Consider the following 23649-nt stretch of genomic DNA (forward strand, 5'->3'; position numbering starts at 1 on the left):
TCAAAGCTCTCTGCAGAGAGGGAGGCCGGCCCCCCACTAGTCTCCAGCAGATACAATCATATCTTCTTGACTTTAAAACATTATTTAGTTCTTCTTCCTTTCCTTCCTTCCTTCCCTCCCTCTTTCTTCTTCTCCCTTCTTTCCTTCCTTCCTCCCTCCCTCCCTCCCTCCCTCCCTCCCTTCCTTCCTTCCTTGTTTTGTTTTGTTTTGTTTTTTGAAGTAGGGTGTCATTCTAGCCCAGGCTGACCTGGAATTCACTATGTAGTCTCAGGGTGGCCTCGAACTCAGGTGATCCTCCTCCCTCTGCTCCAACCCCCCCACCACCACCGCCCAATGCTGGGATTAAAGATGAGCTACACCACACTCTTTGTGACTTTTTAAAAAACTATTTTGCAGAAGCCCCAAATAGCACCTGGAAGAACCCAGACTCAGAGAAAAAATGGGCAAAGATGAGTGGGAGGGAGAAGTATGAGGTGGCCAAAAGGAACAGAGGGGGAGGAACTGGGAAAATGGGGAGGGACACAGCCGGTCACTGGGGGCAAAAAGCAGATTCCAGGTCTCAGAGGACAGAAAAGCAAGAAGCACAGGAATGGAGTCACCTTCAACACAGGCGGCCTCTCTGTCAGAGGACAAGAAACCACGGGCCTGGGGAAGCCCACAATGCCCCAATCAGTACGCAGGGAGGCTGCAAGGAGCCGAATGCACCGAGCGTGGGGCCATGGAGAAAGCACGGCAGCAGTGGAGCAACCCACTGCAGTTCCTGCTAATCTGTGTTTCCTACGCCGTAGGCCTGGGCAATGTGTGGCGTTTTCCTTACCTGTGCCAGATGTACGGTGGAGGTGAGTGCCATCGCCCAGCACAGTGAGCACCTGAGCATGTCACCACATCTGGAACTTTAACTTCCATGGGACCTTGACTACTGAAGTCATCTCCAGAGAGCTGACCCAGATTGCCACAGGGAGAGTAGGTTCTGCTTTCTCTTACACAAAGGGTGCTTTTGTTGTAGCACTGAAAACTTCTTTGCCCAATCTAAGGTCACAAAATCTTTCTTCTTTTCTTCTCTAAATTATCACCTATGGGTTGTGCATATCTTTGATGTATTTTCATACAACTTGTGTAATAGGGATTGGGATCCATTTATCTGTACATGGATATTGAATGATTCTACTCTAGTTTTCTTCATTGAGATTTTTATATTTATTTACTTGTAAGAAGGGAGAGACAGAGAGAAGGGCAGAAAGAAAGAATGGGTGTGCCAGGACCTCTTGCCCCTGCAAATGAACTCCAGACACATGGACCACGATGTGCATTTGGCTTTACATAGGTGCTGGGGAATAGAATCCAGGCCATCAAACAAGTGCCTTAACTGCTGAGCCGCCTCTCTTACTTTTTCTTTTAAGCTATAGTCTGTAGCTGTTGTCAGTCAGACAATATATCATCTGAAGGAGTGGGGATTCTGTTTTTTGTTGTTCTTAACTTTCATTTATTTTATTTGTGAGCAGAGAGAAAAAGAGAAATATAGAGAGGGAAGGAGGGAGAGAGAGAGGGTGCACCAGGGTCTCCTGCCACTGCAGATACATGCAGTACACTGTGCAGCTGACTTTGTGTGGGTACCAGGGAGTCAGATCGGAGCCAGCAGGCTTCACAAAGCAAGTCAATGCCTTGTAATTGCTGAGCCCTCTCCTTGGCCCTCCCTGTAGCCAGGTTTTCTGATAAAGGACTAGAGTGTTCATTCACTTGAAATGTGTGCTATGGCGGACAGGGGAATAGTAGAAATGATTTCTGGGCAGAGCTAAAGGCTTAAAAACTTGGCACTAGGCCTTGAATTTCCACCTGACTCTCTGTTGTATACAAACAGGAAGGCTCTGTCACAAAGATAAGCTGACAAGCCAACCTTGGACTTCAGGAGGCCTGCTGTAGTTGCTGTTTAACACTTTGGGTTGAAAATGAGATTATCTTTTAACTTCCGAGTGTTGGTGTGCTTCTCCCAGCAGATAGTGGAAACATAACCTTTACTTCCAGGTGTCTGCTGGGTGCAGTTGCTGCGACCTCTATGGCATCAGGAGAAAATTGGTTGATCTTTGCAGGGCAGAAAGGGACTCAGCCTGGCAAAGCCTCCTGAGAGGGTGGGTTGTTCCACACACGAGGGCAAACTGGGCAGGCTGTGCTATCCCCTATTATGTGTTTGCTATTCCTTCCATGGTGTGGCCACAGGGCTTTGGCCTCTGTACCAACCATCCCAGTTCTGGGATATGGGACTCTAGAAATTATCCAATAAGTGAGGGACCTATGTCCACAGCTTAGTTTAGAAAGGCAAGACACCAGAAACAGGCCAAGGGCCCACAATTTTTATTTTTGAAGCAGGGTCTCACTCGAACCCAGACTAACCTAGAACAAAAGGTGATCTTCCCACCTCCGTTTCCCCAGTGCCAGGATCATCACACCTGGCAGGGCCCACAATTAAGTAGATAAGTAATGTGGTCAGATTGGAATGCCCTGTAATATATTAAGGCAGTACTAAGGTCCCTGTGTAGTCAAGACAATGTGAACTCCCACTGGGTGAGAAGCCCAAGATATCAGCAGCACATGTTTGTGTATCATGCAGGCGTTTTTTGTTTGTTTGTTTGTTTGTTTGTTTGTTTGTTTGTTTGTTTGACTATTTGGTGTTTATGAAAGTCTATGCACTCCGGTGTTTTCCTTACCACTGAGAAGCAAGTCCTTTCTGCAAGCAGCCCACAATCCTTGCAACTGTCATGTCAGGCTTTTATCTTAATCACATGCTCTTCTTCCACTGGAATTTTCTTAGGTTTCCTGCCAAGGAGTCAAGAGCTAGACAGGGACAAGAGAGGCTCTTATAAGAGCCATGGGTCAGCCCAGCGGACATGGTGAACAGTCCCATGCAACCAGCCTGCCTTCGTGCATGTTTTGGGCAGTGGGGAATGTCCACAGCTCCATTCATTCTCCCTGACTCCTCATGTTCCCAAAGGAGACTTGCCTTCAGACAGCTCCTTACATATTAGTGGGTTTGTAGGTTTTCTGAGTCACCTGTCACTAAAATGTAATTGTAGCCTGAAGGCACTTGTTTAAAATAAATACACAGAGATTCTCTATAAAAGGATATAGCCTGACGCTCCTCTAATAACACAAACACACACTCCCTAAGCCCTTGAGCCAGCTCTGAAGATATTATGCCTAGCCGGGTGTGGTGGCACGCACCTTTAATCCCAGCACTCAGGAGGCAGAGGTAGGAGAGAATCACTGTGAGCTTGAGGCCACCCTGAGACTACATAGTTAACTCCAGGTCAGCCTGGGCCAGAGTGAGACCCTACTTTGAAAAAACAAACAGCAAAATAAAGATATGCCCAAAGGAATATCCTATAACCTAGACAACTGTGAGGTGGGTGAAATCCCTCTGCCTACATGACTCTTCCAGGGCTGGGAGCAGGGTGCTGATCTTCCACTACCCTCAGCTCAGGCATGGCCAGAGTAAGTAAAAGTCTGTTGGATGTGGTTGCCATCAGCCTCCATAGCAGACCCCAAGGAAATAAGAAGAGGGGCAGCTGGATGGATGTGCTCAGGAGGAATATTCAAAACATACAACAACTCAGTGGTCTTGGCTTTCAACAGCCCTTCAGGGCTGAAATAGAGGATGGAATGGAGGCTCTGGCAAAGGGACTCAACCAGCAGAGGCACTGAGGAGGACAAACAAGCTGCTGGGGCCAGTGGTAATTTGTCTCACAGGTGGAAGTGTTCAAAGACTTAACAACTGACACGGTTGCATAGAATCCATGGATAGCTGGATGGAAAGACAAATGGAAGCTTTGATGGATGGGTGGTTGGATGGATAGTTAGGTACATGGGCAGATGGCAGAGAGATGGTGAGAGGAATAACATAGTGATGAACTGTGGAAGGTGGAAGACACAGAAAGAGGGAGGCTGAGGGAAAGACTGGAAGGTAGATGGAGGAGGACAGGATGAGTGAACAGCTGGGTGATGGGTGGCAGTGGTACAGAAGTAGGGGCAGGATAAGGCCCATCCATCAGCGCTGGCCCAGTGCTCAGCTCTGGATTCTTACAGGGAGTTTCCTGGTCCCCTACATCATCATGCTCATTCTGGAAGGGATGCCTCTCTTGTACATGGAGTTGGCTGTGGGGCAGCGCATGCAGCAGGGCAGCATCGGTGCCTGGAGGACCATCAGCCCTTACCTCAGCGGTATTGGTATGTGGGGCCCTTTCAAGTCCCCCACCCAACACCAGAGAAAGGCCTTAGGAAAAAAAGCACACTGAGAGGTCAGGGCTAGTAAAACCCTGAAAAGGAAGTGTTCCTATTCCAGTTGATTACCACAGGGTATGTATGTCCTGGGAGTGTTCTTGGGTCAGGCCACGCACTCCTGGTCCTTAGTTCAGTCCTTTGATTCCTTGCAGGCACTGCTAGTTTGGTGGTCTCCTTCTTGGTCGCCATCTATTACAACGTCATCAACAGCTGGGCCTTTTGGTACCTCTTGCACTCCTTCCAGGTGAGATGGAGCCTTGGCAAAAGTAGGAGCAAGAAGAAAGCATGCAGGGCTTAGAGACGGGAAAAGTTTGAGAAATGCAACCTAAAGGGAGCCAGAAAGTGCAGCAAAAAGCTGAAGAGAAGCTGAGCACTCCAGTTTGCAAACTGTTTCTTAACCTGGCATTCCAGGCCTACAAGGAGAGAAAATGCTCCAAGAACAAGGGAAATGAGGGGCAGTTGGTGGTTATCAGGGGGACAATCCAGGTCAAAGCTAAAAACAGCTCTCAACAGAAAGGCCTGCTCATGAGCCAGGGTCTCCACATTACAGATCTAAGTATTCTCCAGGATACAAAACTGGTCCTGATGTCATTGTAGAGTAGCCATGGCCCACCAGGAAATACCACTTGGCCTTGGGTATGTTTTCTGTGAAATATGTCCTTAAAGCCCAGGAGTTGCTCAAGTTTGGTTCTTTCAGAACTTTTTTTTTTTTTTAATTTAATTTATTAGTTTTCTTTTCAGTAAATACAGGCAGTTTGGTACCATTATTTAGGCTCATCTGTGATCTACCCCCTCCCATTAGACCCTCCTTATTATTGAAAATGGGTCGTGCATTGTGGAGTTAGAACTTTTTGTCCAGTGAATCTGAACACATAGAAGCCACATATATCCAGCCTGGTCTTGGCATAGCAGGTTTAAGGATCCCAAATGGCCCCTAACCCTGCTCAGAATGAATACTCCTCTTTCACTTTCAGTGCCTCTGTTTAGCACTTGATTTTGGATCATGATAATTGGGCTGACATCATTCAGGCTCCTTTATTCCAAAATGACAGAGAGCCCAGATCAAACCAGCTAAAACAAAAGAGGATTTCACTGGCTCCATACAAAGGCCAGCAGGTACTGAGCTCAGGTACTGCTGACTCACATTCAAAGGAAGTCCTGAGTAAGGGTGCCAAACCTCTTTTCCCTCTCTCTTTCAGACCCAATGTCCACTGGAATAAGCATCTGTCCCTACCCGCATGGGTATCCCAATAGCTTGGGGAAGCTGGAAGTGAGCAAACTATATGACTGCTTGTAAACATACTGGCTTTCTCTGCCTAGTCCTCAGAAAACCACCAGGGAATCCATGAGTCATTGGCCAAGTCCTGGCAACCATGGCTAATGCTTCAGAGTTGGTCATTTGAGCTGCTGGGCTGGCTCTGGCAGAAGCACTAGGCCATAGTTCTGTTGTCATAGCTAATCTGGCTGCTTTCCATCTGATACCAACAAGAGTCTTCTAGACCCACAGCATGGCTCAGTGGCCTTCAACAAACATCTATAGAATTGCAGAAAGTAGAAATTCTCTTTAGTCAGTTTTATAGTACTGTATGGAAATGTCTGAGGCTGCTACCTGATAAAGAGCAAAAATTTGATAGCTCACACTTTATAAGATTCAAAGCTCAAGATCAAATGACTCCCCTGGATTAGCCTCTAGCAAAGGTGAAGGTTAGTAGTACATCATGGTGGACGTGCATGTAGCACAAACTTATCAAACTGGAGTAGAGAGATGCACAAGATCCCACAAAACCCTTCAAAGACATACCCATAATGACCTAAAGCCCCACCTCCTGAAGCACCTTCCCATATGACTACCCTGAGGACCTCTTCATGTGGACCTTGGAGGGGTACTTACTCAACATCCAACCAAAACCAATCCTCCACTCCTCCATCATCATCCAGGTCCCCTGAGAATCCCATTCTCTGTCAGCTTCAGTGGCTGCAGCTACTCTGCCCTTGAGGGTCCAGCCTTCTTCTCTTCTAGGAGCCTCCTGTCAGACCCACCTTCCATCATTCTACCCAACCATTGACCTCCTCTCACCTCTCTGTTGATGCTCATTTAATCCCTAAGGATCCCCTGCCGTGGTCTGTCTGTCCACTGAATGACAACCTTACAGGCTATGATGAGGAGTGTGAGAAGGCTTCATCGACGCAGTATTTCTGGTACAGGAAAACACTCAACATCTCACCGTCCATCCAGAATAATGGGGGTGTGCAGTGGGAGCCAGCACTGTGCCTCAGCCTGGTCTGGCTGATGGTGTATCTATGCATCCTGCGCGGTACCGAGTCTACTGGCAAGGTGGGCCAGGGAGCATGATGGTTGCACCTGGGTGGGTGGTCAGGTAGGAGGTGCAGCCCCATTACTGTGATGCCTCATATTTTCTGACTTCATTATTTAGAACTTTCAAAATGTTACCATGACTGGTATACCTTTGTACACTGCCTCCAATTTATTCTGGAATTGTTATGGTTAAATGTATGGCCAAAGGCAGGAGCCTTCTTGTCTGTTTTTCTTCTTTACTTAAGAAGAGATGTCCTAGTCATTGTAAAATGTGACCAACCACAGCCAGCCAGCTGACTATCCTGTAAAACTAGACCTATTAACCTATAAAAACTGTAGAGTTTAAATTCAAATCAAAGTCCAATTTTATTTGGGAACAACATTACAATGAGAATAGCAGAGCGTGGCCATGTGGGCATTATGATAAACTATTGGTATTCTCAAAGAGACTGAGGAAAAGTTGTACTGAATGTATCTCTCTCTCTCTCTCTCTCTCTCTCTCTCTCTCTCTCTCTCTGTGTGTGTGTGTGTGTGTGTGTGTGTGTGTGTGGTGTGCACTGGAATTATAGGTGGGGGTATCAGGCTTATCTAGCACTAACATGTGTTCTGAGGATCTACAAGCACTTTATCCACAGGCCCATCTCCCCATTTGAGGGAAAGTTGTTTGGTTTTTTTGTTTGTTTGATTTTTTGAGGCAGGGTCTCACTCTAGCTCAAGCTGACCTGGAATTCACTATGTAGTCTCAGGGTAGCCTCGAACATGTGGTGATCCTCCCAACTCTGCCTCCTGAGTGCTAGGACCAAAGGTGTGTGGCAACCCGCCCAGCCTGGGAGGTAGTTTTTAAAGGGAGATATGAAGAGGACTACATAAGGTTTTGAGACAGAAGTCCTGGTACAATAATTAGCAGCAAGGGAGACCTCAGTCCCAGACTGAACATAGTCACTAGGCATATTTTCTTATTTTTTAATATTCTATTTATTTATTTGAGAGAGAGATGGAGAGAGAGATAGGAAGAGGCACATAGATAGTGAGAGAGCACTCCAAGGCCTCCAGTCACTGCAATAGAACCCCAGATGTATGTTCCATCTTGTGCATCTGACTTATGTGGGTACTGGGGAATTGTACCTGGGTCCTTAGGCTTTGCAGATAAGTACCTTAACCACTAAGCAATCTTTCCAGCCCTAGACATATTTTCTTGAAAGGTCTTTTCTTGTCTTGGCAGTCACCTATGATAGTCAGATACTCATATATAAGAACACTTTCTTCCTTGCCTCTTAGCTTTATATAATTTTTTGTTAGAGTTGCTAGTTGCTACAAGTGACTCCATTTTTAGTCTGACAACTTTCACAGACTCTATTAAAGGATTTCAGTGCTTTTTCCAGCTGTTAGCAGCTATTGGTGCAGCCTGAGAACCCAAGAAGTAAGGTGTTACTGGGGACTTAAGTCTTCCTACCTTCCTGATATGCCTACCTCTCCAGCCAGCTTATTTTGCCCCTGGGTGCCCACAGGTTGTCTACTTCACCACATCACTGCCCTACTGTGTGCTGATTATCTACCTGGTCCGCGGTCTCACACTCCATGGGGCCTCCAATGGTCTGGTGTACATGTTCACCCCCAAGGTATGGCTGCAGGGAGGCACCCTGAGGATGCCCCCACCTATCCTGGCCCTTCTGGGGTGCTTGGAAGGAGGGAGGGATTAGGAAAGTGACACTATCACATGGGCTGTATGAGTCCAAGGCTGTGCTACAGGGCTAAGTTACCTCTTCAGACACATCAACCTCAACCTTATGAATTCTTGGGCATTAAATCTTCCAATCATTCCTGCTGTCCACTGGTGTCATCTCCCTCACATGGTCACATGGTTCCTTAGATCCTTTTGCTCCAGGTTGCCATGATACCTTCCTTAACCCCTTCTCTCCAGCTACCCCACAGCCAGCAATCTTCAGGGAGGGGTGCTGTTGTCTTTGTGGTAAGGTATACTCTTCATTTAGGCAATCTTGTACCTGGAAACAATGGCTTGTAACATCCCTCAAAACACTCCTTCAACTAGTGGGAAACTCTCAGGCCCACAATGGCGTACCAGCAGTCCTCAGGGCTTCTCAGCTCCCCGGAACTCTTAAAGCAACTGAGGCACAGTTTCTTATGTTCAGACCTTCACCACCTTGGTTGTATTGGGGGCCTCTGGTCCCTATAACTGGTCCCTCTGGAACTCATCAGCTGTCCACTGGCTGTGGCTACTGCTGCTCTGATAATGAGAGTGTTCCACTTCTGTTGCTTCCCCACTGTCTTCATTTTACCAGCTCAGGCCACTCTAGTAATGATACAGAAAAATAGGCAAGAAAAAATAACTCAAGAGAAGCCTTTATGAGGCTTAATGTTATAGCACAAGAGAGTAGCACTCTAACAGTAAGCTGCTTATATAGCCAGAAAGGATGTATTTCAAAGCATCAATAACGGGCCTTATGTTGGGCCACTAGGGAAAGGCCCAATGGCATGTTGCTCGAAATAGTTATGGCTGAGCCACTGCCATCTGGAACCAGCAGTGTGCTTTGCCTGCAAGTGGCTGAGGCGTCTGATAGCTTCCTCGAGATTTCCTTACTATGCTCACAGCACCTGGGCTAGGATGAGGTCTGGCTAACTGGCTGACCACTAGATCCACACTGGAGAGAGCTGAGGCACCAAGGAAAGGTTTAACATCTTTCAAATGGGAAGGGAAATCATCCAAGGTTACAACATTTTAGCTTATTTAAATGAAAATTAAACATCAAATGTGTGCTTACAATAAATGCTTATTGCCAACATAACCTGTGATTTAACTGTACTTAACCGTGCTTTCTTTACTCTTAACCAAATATTCTTGAGAAAATTGAGTCACTTTATCTGTCTCACATGAGAATTGCCACATGATTCAGAAATATATACTGGGTGCAGGCCAAAGTCAGGAAAGGTGGGTTCAGCCCTGGCTCCTTTGACTACCTGTGTGCTTGAGGCAATCCTCCCTACTCTGGGCCTCTGTCTCCTGTGATAGGAATGGTGGGTGGGACCCGGGTTCCTGAGCCCTGTCTCTACTGGCCTTTCAGGTTGAGCAGCTAGCCAACCCCAAGGCATGGATCAGTGCAGCCACACAGATCTTCTTCTCACTGGGCCTGGGGTGTGGTGGTCTGATAGCCTTCGCCAGCTACAATGAGCCCTCAAACGACTGCCAGAAGCACGCCATCATCGTGATCATCATCAATAGCACCACTGCCATATTTTCCAGCATCGTTACCTTCTCTATCTATGGCTTCAAGGCCACTTTCAACTATGAAAACTGCCTAAGCAAGTGAGTCTAGGCTGTTCCCAAATCCCTAGGCCTCAAGTAGAGAGGCATGTCCCAAAAGCTCTGATCTGAAGGGGTGTGTGGGAAGAGCTGTGTTTCCAGAAGTCAAAACATCAGTTTTGGGGTTCAGTTCTCTTTCCTTGCCTACATATACAGTAACCACAAGCACCTATTTCCACATTAGGGTTTACAGAAATATTTTTCATATCAATATGAAGTTAAATTTAAGAGATTCCAAATTTACTTTTAATCAGCTCCTTGGTGGCACTAACCACATTCAAGTCCCCTGTCACCACCTGTAGTCAGTGACAAAATGGTCAGCAAGTATCAAACATTTCCGTCATCCCACCCAGTTCCATCAAACATCACCGTACAGGGGTTAAGCATCCTCTGTAGTCAGATACTTTCTGGCATTGTACCTACTTGGCTCTGAGGTGTCTTCAAAGCCATTCAGTGCTATCCTTCTTCACAGAGTCCTTCTCCTTATCTAGGCAGGAGGCTGCCATGAGGCTTGGGAACCTCAACCTCTCTAGTCATGAATGTCAAGCTGATGGTCTGCTCTGCAGGGTGATTCTACTGCTGACCAATTCTTTTGACCTTGAAGATGGCTTTTTGACAGCCAGCAACCTGGAGCCGATGAAGGACTACCTGGCATCCACCTACCCAAGCAAGTACAGTGAGGTGTTCCCACACATTAGAAACTGCAGCTTGGAATCAGAGCTGAACACGGTAAGGGGCTCAGGTGGGTGGGACAAGCCATCTCCTCACACTTCTGTGGGATATGTGAGAACGGTATGGTCAGGACGATCAGGAAAGTGGATTATTTTACAGAGAGGGGACAGTGGACTCGCACTCTCCCAAGTGCTCCTGGAATCCTCATTCTTGGAAAGCTCTGCTGTTTCTCTGAGTCCTTCCTTTTCAAAATGTCTGTGCTTTGAAGGTTAATGTAGAAAAGGCAGAAGAGACTGTAGTGCACATCCACCTATCTGTCTCTCAAATGAATTGTGGTCCTGGAAGTCAGGAGATTGAATCTGGAGGCACAATGTTGAGGGAAGCCCGGGCTATGTAGGGAGATCTTAGGTGAGACTTAAGGGAAAAAAAGAAAAAAAAAAACAAAAAAACACAGAGGGCTGGATTAGTTGTTAAGGAAGGTGCTTGCCTACAAAGCCTGAGTATTCAGGTTTGATTCCCCAATACTTGTATAAGCCAGATGCACATGGTGACACATGTGTCTGGAGTTTGTTTGCAGTAGCTAGAGGCCCTGGTGTGCCCATTCTTTTTCTCTATCTGCCCCTCCTCAAATAAATAAATAAAAAATTTAAAACATACATATTATTCAGTTACCAAAGAAGGCTTCCATATGGCATATTCATAACATGTTTGATTTGTATTAACCCTCCTCCAACCCATTCCATTCCTCCATCCCCTCCCCTGTCCCCATCTTAGGCATTTCTTGTTTGGAGGTTCTAGAAAGGGAGCACAGCTACTGGTATACCCTTGACCAAAGAATGGTCCTCCTTTACTGGGGAAGGGTATCCTCATTGAGAGGGATGCACTTGAGTGGTGAGGGAGGAAGGGGACCTGCTGAGGTAGTTTGAATGTGAGGTGTTCCCTAAAGCTTCATGTGTTTGTGATTAAGCCTCAAATTTAATCCACAGCTAGTAGCGATTTGGAAGGTGAATAGAGCCAGAGGATGTGTGTTGCTGGGGGTGGGCTTTGGGGTGCAATAGCCCAGCTCCCACTTGTCTGAGCTAGCTTACTCTTCCTGTTAACTGTCCAGCTCATATGGTAATTTGTGATGTCCAGCCTCTGTTCTGCTATGCTTTCCCCTACCATAATGAAACTTTCCCTAGAGACTGAAAAAGCTAAAATAGCCCTTTCCTCCCCAAAGCTGCTTTTGGATGGGTGTTTTGTACCCATAACAAGAAGGTAACTGCAATACCCATTTAGCCAGCCAGATCAATTAAATAAACTTTGAAAAGCAATGGGTGACAGATGTCATAGCCACACGCCTTCACATCCCCTAGGCATTTCTTTGTTGTTGTTTTAACAAAGTAGGGTCTCACTCTAGTCCAGGCTGACCTGGAATTCACTATGTAGTCTCAGGTTGGCCATGAAGTCACAGCAATCCTTCTACCTCGGCCTCCCATGAGCTGGGACTAAAGGCATGAGCCACCATGCCCTGAAGTTTTTTATATATTTAATTTTTTTTTTTTAATTTTCGAAGTAGGGTCTCGCTCTAGCTCAGGCTGACCTGAAATTCACTGGATCATCCACCTCAGGGTGGCTTCAAACTCACAGCAATCCTACCTCTGCCTCCCAAGTGCTGGGATTAAAGTTTTGTACCATCCCGCCCAGCCAAGCATTTCTTAATCCAATCAAGTTGACAATCAAAATTAACAATCACAATGATTATATTGGTCTGGAGGTATGGCTCAGTGGTATAGTATTTGCCTGCCTTGCAAATATGAGGAGCTGAACTTGAGCTCAAATAACCACATATGCTTGGCATAGTAGCATACACCCATAATCTCAGCACTTGGGAGGTGGAGACAGGAGGATCCCTGGAGCTCATTGGCCTAACTGAGTAGCCTAATTGGTGAGCTCCAGGCCAATGAAAGACCCTGTCTCAAAAAGAGGTGAACAGGGCTGGAGAGATGGCTTAGCAGTTAAGACACTTGCCTGTGAAGCCTAAGGATCCAAGTTCAACTCTCTAGGTCCTATGTAAGCCAGATGCACAAAGGCAAGGCAAGTGCAAGGTAGTATATGCCAACTAGGTGGTGCAAGTGTCTGGAATTCGATTGCAGTAGCTGAGGCCCTGGCCTGCCAATCCTGTCTCCCAGCCCCACCCCCCAAAATAAAGCAAAAAAGAGATAAAGTGTTCTTGTGAATAACCTCTGAGGTTGTTAAGGTTTCCTTCTGGCATCCACATACATGCACACACGTGTACTACACACATGCATACACATACACATGTATACATGCAGATGCATATGCAAAAAAATCAGTCCACAACAGTACCAAATCTGACAATTCAACATGTTTCATGTGAGCTTTTTGTTTGTTTGTTTTTGTTTTTGTTTTTTCAAGGTAGAGTCTCACTCTGGTCCAGGCTGACCTGGAATTAACTCTGTAGTCTCAGGGTGGCCTCGAACTCATGGCAATCCTCCTACCTCTGCCTCCCGAGTGCTGGGATTAAAGGTGTGTGCCACCACGCCCGGCCTACATGTGAGCTTTTTATGGGCTTTTAAACTCTTTTTTTGTGAGTTCATGAATTAACCTCTGGGTCCTGAGGGTCTCAGCTTGGTCACTCAGGACCCCTATTGAACCCTTACTAGCATCAGAGGGGATTTGACATTTGGCAGGAATTGTAGGCTCTGCTTCCCCAGATCAATTTCTCCATCATAGGGTTACTAGCACAGGCATGTGGCCGCAAAGCAGCCCTGCCAGCCCAGTACCCCACCACATCACCTCAATTTGCATCACACACATTTCAGAACTAGTCAGTCATAGGATCCAAACATGGCTTTATGATAATTCATTGAGAATATATATAGATTTGTGTGAATGCAGGGCTCTGGACTGACAAAGCCGCATTCTGTGTGTGAGGTCTGAACAACTTTCATTTTTCCAGTCAGTCCAGGCCATAGGACTTGAGGTAAAGGACCCAGGTTCCAAATATGGTCAGCTCCAGCATTCTCAAGTTGCTCAGACTGCATATATTTAAGGAGATGCTTGATGCTTTGATGTGTGATTATTGTCTTCTCACCATGGGTAGGCTGTCCAGGGCACAGGCCTGGCCTTCATCGTCTACACAGAGGCCATTAAAAACATGGAGGTGTCCCAGCTCTGGTCGGTGCTCTACTTCTTCATGCTGCTGACGTTGGGTATGGGAAGTATGCTGGGGACTGCTACAGCCATCCTCACCCCTCTGACTGACAGCGAAGTCATTTCCAAGCGCCTGCCCAAGGAGGCCGTCTCAGGTCAAAGGGTGGGCAGGGATATGTAAGACATTCAGAGGGTGGGTTCCCTCAAGTCATGCTCTTTCCAGTGGAATTACAGAGAGCTACAGCTTCCTAGCTGTGGCCCTCAATTCCAGGGCTTGGCCCAAAAGCTCACCACATCACCAGGAAATGAAGCAGTCACCCTTCCTTGGGAGAAAGGCCAACTCTCTAGCCTGACACACAGTCTCAAGGTTATGAGAGCCTAAGTGTCTTTGTTTTAATTGAAATGTAACAATCATGAACTGTCAATTTTTCATTTTGAGTGGAATGAATTTTGCATACTTACCCTCCCAAGATATTACCACCTAGGTCAAAACATTTTCCCATACTATAAGGAGCCTCTTCCACATCCTCTCAAGGCAATAAGCACCCAAATAGATCACTCCTGCTCTGACTTCTAATGCTATTAGGTTTTTCCACTCTGTTATTGAATTTCATCAGTGAAGTCATACAAGACACAGTCTGAGTCTGTTATCTTCACTCAAAAATCTATGAGCTCTACCATGTTGTTGCCTATTCCTGCCTAATACACCACCATTATTAGTGAATGAAACTGTCTTTCCAATGATCTCTCTCCTGTTTTAGCAGAACCACCATTCCAACCAGGGTCATGAAGACCCTGTAGTCAGTAACCTCTACTTCTGGTGGCCCCATGACCCCAAATCTCAGGGATCTAATCTCATCCCACCTCTTTCATACCCTGATCTTCCCAAGTGAGATATGCTCCCTTTCCTTAGAGCCTCCTAGGTCTTCCTAAGAGGCAGTCTCTGAATCCCACATTACATGTTCATGTAGCACTTAAATCCTTTCTCCTGGGGTGTGTTTATCATAATGGCAGTGAGGAGCAATAGCTAGAATGGTATACAGTATAACAGTGGAAAGGGAAGCTGAGAACTTAGGATTCAGACATCATGGGAAGCCCTAGGGAGGCAGTAGAAGAGATGGGGACAAGGATTCAAATTCTGGAGGTCAAAGGACAGAGACTGAATACTGATTCAATCACATCCACACTATGGGACCCTGGGGTAAGAGATTATTTGGTATTGCTGAGCCTTGGCTTCCTGTTATGAAAGGGATTCTGGATGTTGCCTTTGAGACTTAAAGACCCACCGCATGGCCAGTGCCTGACATGTAGTAAACCTACATAAACAGCAGTCTTTCTTCCCAACTCATACTTACCTGGTAGAACATCCTGATGACAGCTCCCACACAACATTCATGTCTCTACCACGGTCCAATTCCCATGGACTCTGGGCCCAAGTTGTTGGGATCCTCAGCATTCCCATTACGCACATTCTCAGTGAAGTCACTCAGACAGCACAGCTCCCTTGGTTGCTTTTGTCCCTCTGCAGAATAGCTCCTATAACCTATGTGGGTGGATCCACTGGTCAAGAGTGCAAAGTTACTGCTACCACAGCATGTGGGATGGACAGGGAGGCTCAGGCAGCTGAACCAAAATGTGTATTGTGCTCCAGGTCTGGTGTGTCTTGTCAGCTGTGCCATCGGCATGGTGTTCACCATGGAGGCTGGAAACTACTGGTTTGATATATTCAATGACTATGCAGCCACGCTGTCCCTGCTGCTCATCGTGCTGGTGGAGATCATTGCTGTGTGCTACATATATGGGTTAAGGAGGTGAGGAGGGCCCAGACTTGGCTGCCACGGGGGAAAATGCCATCACAGGGCCATGCTCATAAGAAAATTATCCTTCCTCAATGGACATTTCTACTCTAGAGGCTGGGCACTGTTAGTTCACTTAAACTAACAGCTTCTTTGTGTTACCTGAGTCTCACTTTGTATAACAGCTGCTTCCCGGTTGGTCCTGCTGCATGCAAGGCTCTCCTAGCAGTGACTCAGGCCTCCAAGCCACAGGTATATGATCATCCTTCAGCATCAGGACTTTCCAAGACTCCTGGTTGAGAACTTACAACCTAGAAACTCTGGCTCCTAGACAGCACTAGGATGTGTTCTGTCTCTCCAGGTGATGGGATATGCAGCTTTCAAACTTCAGTACAGAGCATTAGCTGGGGTGTGGTGAAAATGGAGACCACTATATATACAAGAGATTCTGGTTAAGAATGTCTGGGGAGGGCTGGGCATGGTGGCACATGCATTTAATCCCAAAACCCAGGGGGCTAAGGTAGAAGGATTGGTGTGAGTTTGAGGCGAGCTTCAGATGACATTGTGAATTCAAGGTCAACCTAAGCTACAGCAAGGCCCTACCTCAAAAAAAAAAAAAAAAAAGGCTGGAGAGATGGCTTAGCGGTTAAGTGCTTGCCTGTGAAGCCTAAGGACCCCGGTTAGAGGCTCAATTCCCCAGGACCCACATTAGCCAGATGCACAAGGGGGCGCACGCATCTGGAGTTCGTTTGCAGTGGCTGGAAGCCCTGACGTGCCCATTCTCTTTCTCTCTCTGCCTCTTTCTCTGTCTGTTGCGCTCAAATATATAAATAAAATAAACCAAAAACATTTAAAAAACAAGGTCTAGGGACAGATCCAATAATTCATTTTTGTTAGCACATTCCCAGATTGTCTGGAGACCACACTTACAGAGTTGCCAGTGTAAAACATTCCTTTTGCAGTTGACTTCAAGAAACAGTAGCCAAGGAGCCTGTGAGAAACCCAGGCTCCCAGCCCCACTGAATGAGACTATGCAAGGGGGTTCACATCCTAAGAAGAGAATGGTTGTGCCATGTCATCCCACTGCCTCCTGAAGGACTAGGGTCCTATTATATGCTGAGATCTCTCCAGTGACCAATCAATTTAGGTCATAAGTTAGGCAAAACAGGTTAGTGTCTTTACTCTAGTACTCACAGAGTTTTTAAAAAATATTTTAAGCTGGACTTGGGGTGCATGCCTTTAATCCCAGCAAAAAGGGAAGTGGAGGTAGGAGGGTTGTTGTGAGTTCGAGGTTACCCTGAGAATACAGAGTGAATTCCAGGTCAGCAAGTGAGACCCTACCTCGAAAAACCAAAAATAAAAATTTAACACACACACACATATATATTTGACAGAGAGTCAGATATGTATATATATGTATATTATATATACATCTATGTATGTATATATGCATATGAAGAGTCACTGAGAGACAGAATGGGTGTGCCAGGGCCTTCAGCCACTGCAAACGAACTCCACACACATACACTACTTTGTGCATCTGGCTTTATGTCGGAATTGGGGGAATCAAACCTGGGTCCTTAGGCTTTGAATGCAAGTGCCTTAACCACTGATCCATCTCTCCAGCCCTAGGACTCAGAGCTTTAAGATGTTTGGGAACTTCAGAATGGTATTTAGAACTTGTAGCATTCCCAAAACCTATTTGGGCTTTTTATGTTTCCATTTCTTACCCCTCCTTCCTTCAGCTGAGGCCTTGATACCCCTAGAAACTAGGTGACCAAGTTTTCTCATTACCCAGTGTCAAACAGGACCAATGTATACCCAGGATATGCCACACTGCACAGGGACTGGCTGGGGAGTGTTTCAAAGCAGAGGAAGGATGAGGGGAGAAGAGACCCTTTGGACTGCGTAGGTGACTGAGAAGACACAATTTCACTATAGGGTGCGGTGAGAGTTGGGGGAGGAGGAAGAAACAGAAGCCCTTGAGTTCTGTCAGCAGTTTGAGCTAGGCAATGGCCAGGAGGGGTGTTGTGCTCACTCAGATGACAGTCCCATCTAGTGGCTGCCAGTGACAGAGTCTGGTGACTACACTAACAGCCTTTCTCGGAAGGCCAGCACCAGGAAGGTGTCTTCATGTCCCCTTATTAGTTGGGCAGCTCAAGGGACAAGTGCCATCTAGTGGCCAGAATGAACAGCCCTGCCTCTTCTAATCAGCTCCACCCACCCTTCTCTAAGAGGCTACCAGCACTTTGCAACCTCAGATTCTGTGATGGACCCAGTTCTCTCGCTGCACACAGCAGCAACCTGTGTGGTTTGGCTCAGTAAGCAGCAGTATGGCAGAGCTTTGCACAGCTGCATGTGAACATAACAGACTGGCACAAGGTGGCTAGAGAGTGACAACTTGTCTTGCCTCAACACCAAGATAGATTCATGTCTCCTTGTTGGTAGGAATGGCCATCAGCCCTCGTGAGGACTCGCAACCCTTCTCTCACACCAGCACCTCTCCTAGAAAGGGATCAAGGTTCCTGTGTAAACATCATCAGTGGCCAGGGCAGAATCTTCCTAAGTGCAGAGGGTGTGCAAATTGGAGACCCTCCTCTTACAGCATGAAAAACTCAGATTCTCTTCCATGGTCCAAACAGATTTGAAAGTGACCTTCAGGCCATGACTGGCAGCAGCCTCAACTGGTACTGGAAGGCCATGTGGGCTGGCGTGTGCCCCCTGCTCATCATCGGCCTTTTTGTCTTCTATGTGAGTGACTATGCCCTCGCGGGAACTCTGAAGTACCACGCCTGGGATGCCACGCAGGTACCTCATGTCCTTGTAGGGTGGGCCTTCAGTTCTGACACAAAAACCCACTGCTGCAGTGTTAGGAGGTGTAGCTGAGAGCAACAGAACCTCACTAAGGGGTTCTACTAATGCCGTCCAGGACAGCAGTTGGGCTGTGAATTTTCTAACATGCCCTGGTGGAAAGAAGTCCCCTTCTGCACATGGTGAGAACACTGTAGAGGCACTCTCCTGTCTCCTGGGCAGGTACTACACCATATAAGTCTGGGCACCACACTGGGCAGACTCCTAGTGTTTCCACCATGGAAAGCTCTAGTCTGGGCTAAACGTGGCCCAATGTTTAGGGGCCTACAATGTGCCTCATAGGGAGTGGCTGGACTGCCCCTTGGTCATTCTTCATGGAGAGCTATGCACACTAGCTCTCACCTACTGGAAATAGAATTATCTGTTTATGGAATAAAGAAAGGTGACCAAAGTAGTTTCACCTGAATGCTTGCAGTGACTTGCAGGGCCAGGGACATCAGGTGTGGACTAACCCTTTTCATCACTGTGACCAAAATTATGGCTCATGGTTTCTGAGGGTTCAGTCTTTCTTGGCCCTTTGTGCTTGAGTATCATGGCAACAGGAGTATGTAGCTGAGGCCATTCTTTACTTCTTGGTGGACAGAAAGCAGAAGGGAAGCCTCCACAAACAACCTAGGGAATCATCCCTGTAAGCTACTTCCTCTAGACTTACCTCATGTTGTCACTGGAACCTCCCAAAATAGCATCACCAGCTAGATCTGAGCTATTAACCCTAAGCCTGTGAGGAACATTTTATAGTCAAACCAGAATACTGCCCACTTTTTTTTTGTGGTGGGGGGGAGGCTGAGGCTTGGTGAAAGTTCTTCCCCTTCTGACAATCAGCACCAGGATGAAGGAGACAGACTCTGAGGACACTCAACACCTACCAAAGCAGAGACCCAGAGGCTCCTAAGAGCCCATCACTGACATTAACTTAAAACATACCCAACATGACTCAGGGAATTTTTCAGAACAGGGGGCAGAAAGATTGTTAGAGCCACAAGTTGGGATGTCATGCCCAGAGGCACTGCCTCTTCCCAGTAACTGACTGCTGCTCCCACAATGCATAACCCACAACCCCATGGGGAAAACCTCCTACCCCACTGAGGAGGGACCCCAGCAGAATGGGGGCAGGGATGAGGAAAAGGATGGTACCAACACATGATGTAGCCATACTAAGTATACCTATGATTAATAATAAAAAAAAAAAGTACTTCCCCTTGGCTGTCTCTGTTCTCAGGGTCATGTGGTGAGCAAGGACTACCCCTCATTTGCAGTCGCTGTCATTGGGCTGCTGGTGGCTTCTTCCATCATGTGCATCCCTTTGGTGGCCCTGGGGACTTTCATCACATGTCACCTCAAGAGGAGGCCTAAGAACTGGACCTCCCCAAGACTACAGTCAGCCTCTCACCGCTGTGCAGCTTCTACCTATGGTGGAGGATCCTAAACTGCTTTTCAAAGCCAGAGCCCTTTGCCTGTTCAGCTTTCTGAATCTAAAAAGAAATACTGTTATCCTCATATTAGGCTGATAACAACTTAACATTGGTCATAAATTTGGTCTACAGTATTTTACTCTTCCTGTCCCATAATATATCTTTGTTGCCACAGTTCATGTTTTTAATTATATCTTTCTTTCTATTCATAACAATTTTGATTTTTGGCTTTCACACAAGTTACCAGATTTATACACTAGCATTATAATAGTGGAATATTCTGGATTAGGAATTTGCTTTTACCACTGAATGTACACTTTCAGATTTTTTTGTTTTGTTTTTTGAGATAGGGTCTTGCTCTACCAGGTTAACTTGGAATTCACTATGTAGTCTCAGGCTGACCTTGAACTTACAGTGATCCTATCTCTGCCTCCCGAGTGCCAGGATTCTTTAAAAGCATGTGCCACTATACCCAGCTGTTTGCTTTTTGAAATAGGGTCTTGGTATATAATCCAGGTTGGTCTAATCTATGTATATTTAAGCTAGCCTAGAAACTATTATTTTCCTGCCTCAACTTCCCATGTTGGGATTACAAGAATGAAACAACCTGGCCCTTAGGTATTTCTTGTAAGACCATTCTAATAGTGATAAATTAATTTTTTTCTTGTCTAGCTCAGAGTTCTGCTCTGAGTTAGATTTCTAAAGATTAATGTTGCTAGATGTAGTATTCTTGGCTGGCACATATATTTTTCTTTAGTTTGAATATTACATTTTCTACTGTCCTATTTATTAGGAAATTCATTAATAGTCTGATATTCCTTTATATATTTCGACTTTTTTGCATGTGTGTGGTGTTCATATTGTATGCATGTTCATGTATACAATGTGTAAGCCAGAGGACCACAGAGAGTGTCTTATTTCCTTGTTCTTTGATACAAGATCTCTTATAGAATCTTGAACCTGCCAATTTGGCTAGGCTAACTAGCCAGCGAGTCCCAGAGACCTCCTGTCTCTACTTCCTCCTTCTGGGATTATAGGCCCATTCCACCACACCAAATGAATGAAAAAATTTAAGGGCTAGAGAGATGGCTTAGCAGTTAAGGCGCTTGCCTGCAAAGCCTAAGAACCCAAGATTCCCCAGGATCCCTGGAAGCTGGATGCACAAGGTGGTGCATGCATCTGGAGTTTATTTGTAGTGGCTGGAAGCCCTGGCATGCCCATTCTCTCTATCTGCCTCTTTTCCTCTCTCAAATAAAGATATAAATAATAAAAAATTAAAATCAAGTAAAGGGGCTGGAGAGATGGCTTAGCGGTTAAGCACTTGCCTGTGAAGCTTAAGGACCCCGGTTCGAGGCTCAGTTCCCCAGGTCCCACATTAGCCAGATGCACAAGGGGGCGCACGCGTCTGGAGTTCATTTGCAGAGGCTGGAAGCCCTGGCGCACCCATTCTCTCTCTCTCCCTCTATCTGTCTTTCTCTCTGTGTCTGTCGCTCTCCAATAAATAAAAAAAAATCAAGTAAAGTAATTTTTTAAAGAACTTTAGTATATAAACATGTGATAATTTGATCATATGCCTGTCTCGGTATTCTCTTTTGAGGGAAAAAAATTTTAAAGTACAGATTGAGAAATACACAGAAACACCTCTCAACTAGGGCAGAGACTCACAAGGAAAAACAAGGAGCCAGGCCCATAAGGCAAGTCAGGGAAAATATTTCCAGGATGCAGATTGAGAAACACACAGCAGCACTCCTCAGAGGGGGGCAGATCCTCTGCTCATGCCCTGGGTGCTTCCTCATCCTTCATCATCCATGACATCATCGTGGCTGGTGGATGAAACCACAGAAGGGCTGACTATGACCTTGAACCTCACTTAGGAGGTAATGTGGGTAAGCTGTTATATTTGATTTGGGAGTAATTTTTTAAAACCTTTTTTATTTGAGAGAGACAGCGAAAGAGGCAGATAGAATGGGTATGCCAGGGCCTCTAGCCACTGCTAACAAACTTCAGACATATGCATTACCTTGTGCATCTGGCTTACACAGGTACTAGGGAATGGAACCTGGGTTCTTAGGCTTCACAGACCTTAACCATTAAAGCCATCTCTCTTCTCTTGGGGAGTAATTTTATATGAAAAAATTAACCTATGACTGTTCCTCACTTCAGAAGACAACAAAGATTTTCTGCCATGTCAGCCAAGAGAAGGAATGAGCAGGTTTACATGGCCCTCTGCAAGGCAAAAAACTTACCTGCAAACAGGAAACAACTTCCAGGCCAGGTCCTGACAATGCACTCCAGTGCCGGTGTAGGTGCTGGGGACAGTGGTAGATATAGGTCACTTGTGTTTATTGTACTTACAGTCTGAAGGGGAGATGCTGATTGGTAACAGATGACTATGGAAATCGTTCACATCTAAGAAGGAATAAATGGACCAAGGTGGTGGCCTTGGAAGACTGGGGAGATGGCTCAGCGGTTCAAGGCACTCACCTGCAGAGCCTGCCAGTCTGGGCTCAATTCCCTAGTACTCATGTAAAGCCAGATACACAAAACTGCACACGCACCTAGAGTTTGCTTGCAGCGACAAGAAGTCCTGGTGTGCCTGCCCCTGTTCTTACAAATAAGTTTAATTTTTTTTTTTAAAGGAGGGCTGGAGACATGGTGAAGACACTTGCTTTTAAAGCCTGAAAGCCCAAGTTCAATTCCCTAGTACCCACATAAAGCCAGATGCACTAAGTGGTGCATTTGTTTTGAGTTTGTTTGCAGTGACAGGAAGCCCTGGTATGACCATACTCACTCACCCCATCTCTTTCTCTCTCAAATAAATTAAGTACACACATACATATATATATGGTTTGTTTGTTTTTTTTTAGGTAGGCGCTCACTCTAGCTTAGGCTGACCTGGCATTCACTATGTAGTCTCTGAGTGGCCTTGGTTTAATGCTTACTATAATAACTTAACTGCTGATACACTGTTTGATTTGAGTTTGTTGATAGAACAATATAAAATGGTTATAAAAATTACACTGATAAGGGCTGGAGGGATGGCTTAGCGGTTAAGGCATTTGCCTGAAAAGCCAAAGGACCCAGGTTTGATTCCCCAGAACCCACGTTAACCAGATGCAAAAGGGGGCACATGCGTGTGAAGTTTGTTTGCAGAGTATGGAGGTCCTTGTGTGACCATTCTGTCTCTCACTCTCCCCCACTTTCTCTGTCAAATAAATAAATAAAAATAAAATATATTTTTAAAATTATGCTGATAAAAGTTTACCGTTAATGACAAAAGCCATTGTTATTTGTCTCATATTCAAGTTCAGATCCTCCAATGCATGAACAAAACTATGGCTCTCACCAGAGCACTAAAACTAAATAAAAGTCAAAATTAATACTTATATTAAAAATTTTTTTGTTTATTTTTTATTTACTTATTCGAGAGCGACAGACAGAAAGAGGCAGATAGAGAGAATGGGTGTGCCAGTGCCTCCAGCCACTGCAGATGAACAAGTGCCCCCTTGTGCATCTGGCTAATGTGGGTCCTAGGGAATTGAGACTCAAACTGGAGTTTTTAGGCTTCACAGGCAAGCACTTAACCGCTAAGCCATCTCTCCACAGCCTAATACTTACATTTTTATTAATAAAAATTGTCATAAACAACAGTGGACACTGCAAGCTTTAAGTTTGGCTGGCCAGTCCAAATGAGCCAACAGGTACAATAGTGGCATGTCTGTTATGGGAGAAACCAACTACTATCTAATTGAACTGGAGGCCCACTCCACAGGAAGGAATACATGCCTGATACTGAAAACCTATGACGGGGAAGTCATCAGCCCTAGGAGTATA

General features: G+C 45.9%; 1 protein-coding gene across 4 annotated transcripts; it reads left to right on the top strand.

The window, feature by feature from the left end:
* The first annotated feature begins 587 nt into the window (after positions 1 to 587).
* On the top strand, positions 588 to 20931 carry LOC101615848 (sodium- and chloride-dependent transporter XTRP3A-like). Of its 4 annotated transcripts, none has more exons than XM_045136816.1 (11): positions 588 to 839; positions 4078 to 4218; positions 4425 to 4516; positions 6380 to 6607; positions 8098 to 8208; positions 9670 to 9911; positions 10400 to 10637; positions 13687 to 13891; positions 15388 to 15547; positions 18175 to 18340; positions 19623 to 20931. In XM_045136816.1, exons 1-11 carry the CDS (start codon positions 590 to 592, stop codon positions 19827 to 19829), a joined length of 2040 nt encoding a protein of 679 aa, XP_044992751.1. In that variant the 5' UTR covers positions 588 to 589; the 3' UTR covers positions 19830 to 20931. The 4 variants fall into 4 exon arrangements, with proteins under 4 accessions (XP_044992751.1, XP_044992752.1, XP_004662078.2 ...); XM_045136817.1 differs by having other exon boundaries at positions 13687 to 13795; XM_004662021.2 differs by having other exon boundaries at positions 10475 to 10637.
* The last annotated feature ends 2718 nt before the right edge of the window (positions 20932 to 23649 follow it).

Source organism: Jaculus jaculus, chromosome 17 (assembly GCF_020740685.1).
Source record: "Jaculus jaculus isolate mJacJac1 chromosome 17, mJacJac1.mat.Y.cur, whole genome shotgun sequence".
Taxonomy (NCBI): domain Eukaryota; kingdom Metazoa; phylum Chordata; class Mammalia; order Rodentia; family Dipodidae; genus Jaculus; species Jaculus jaculus.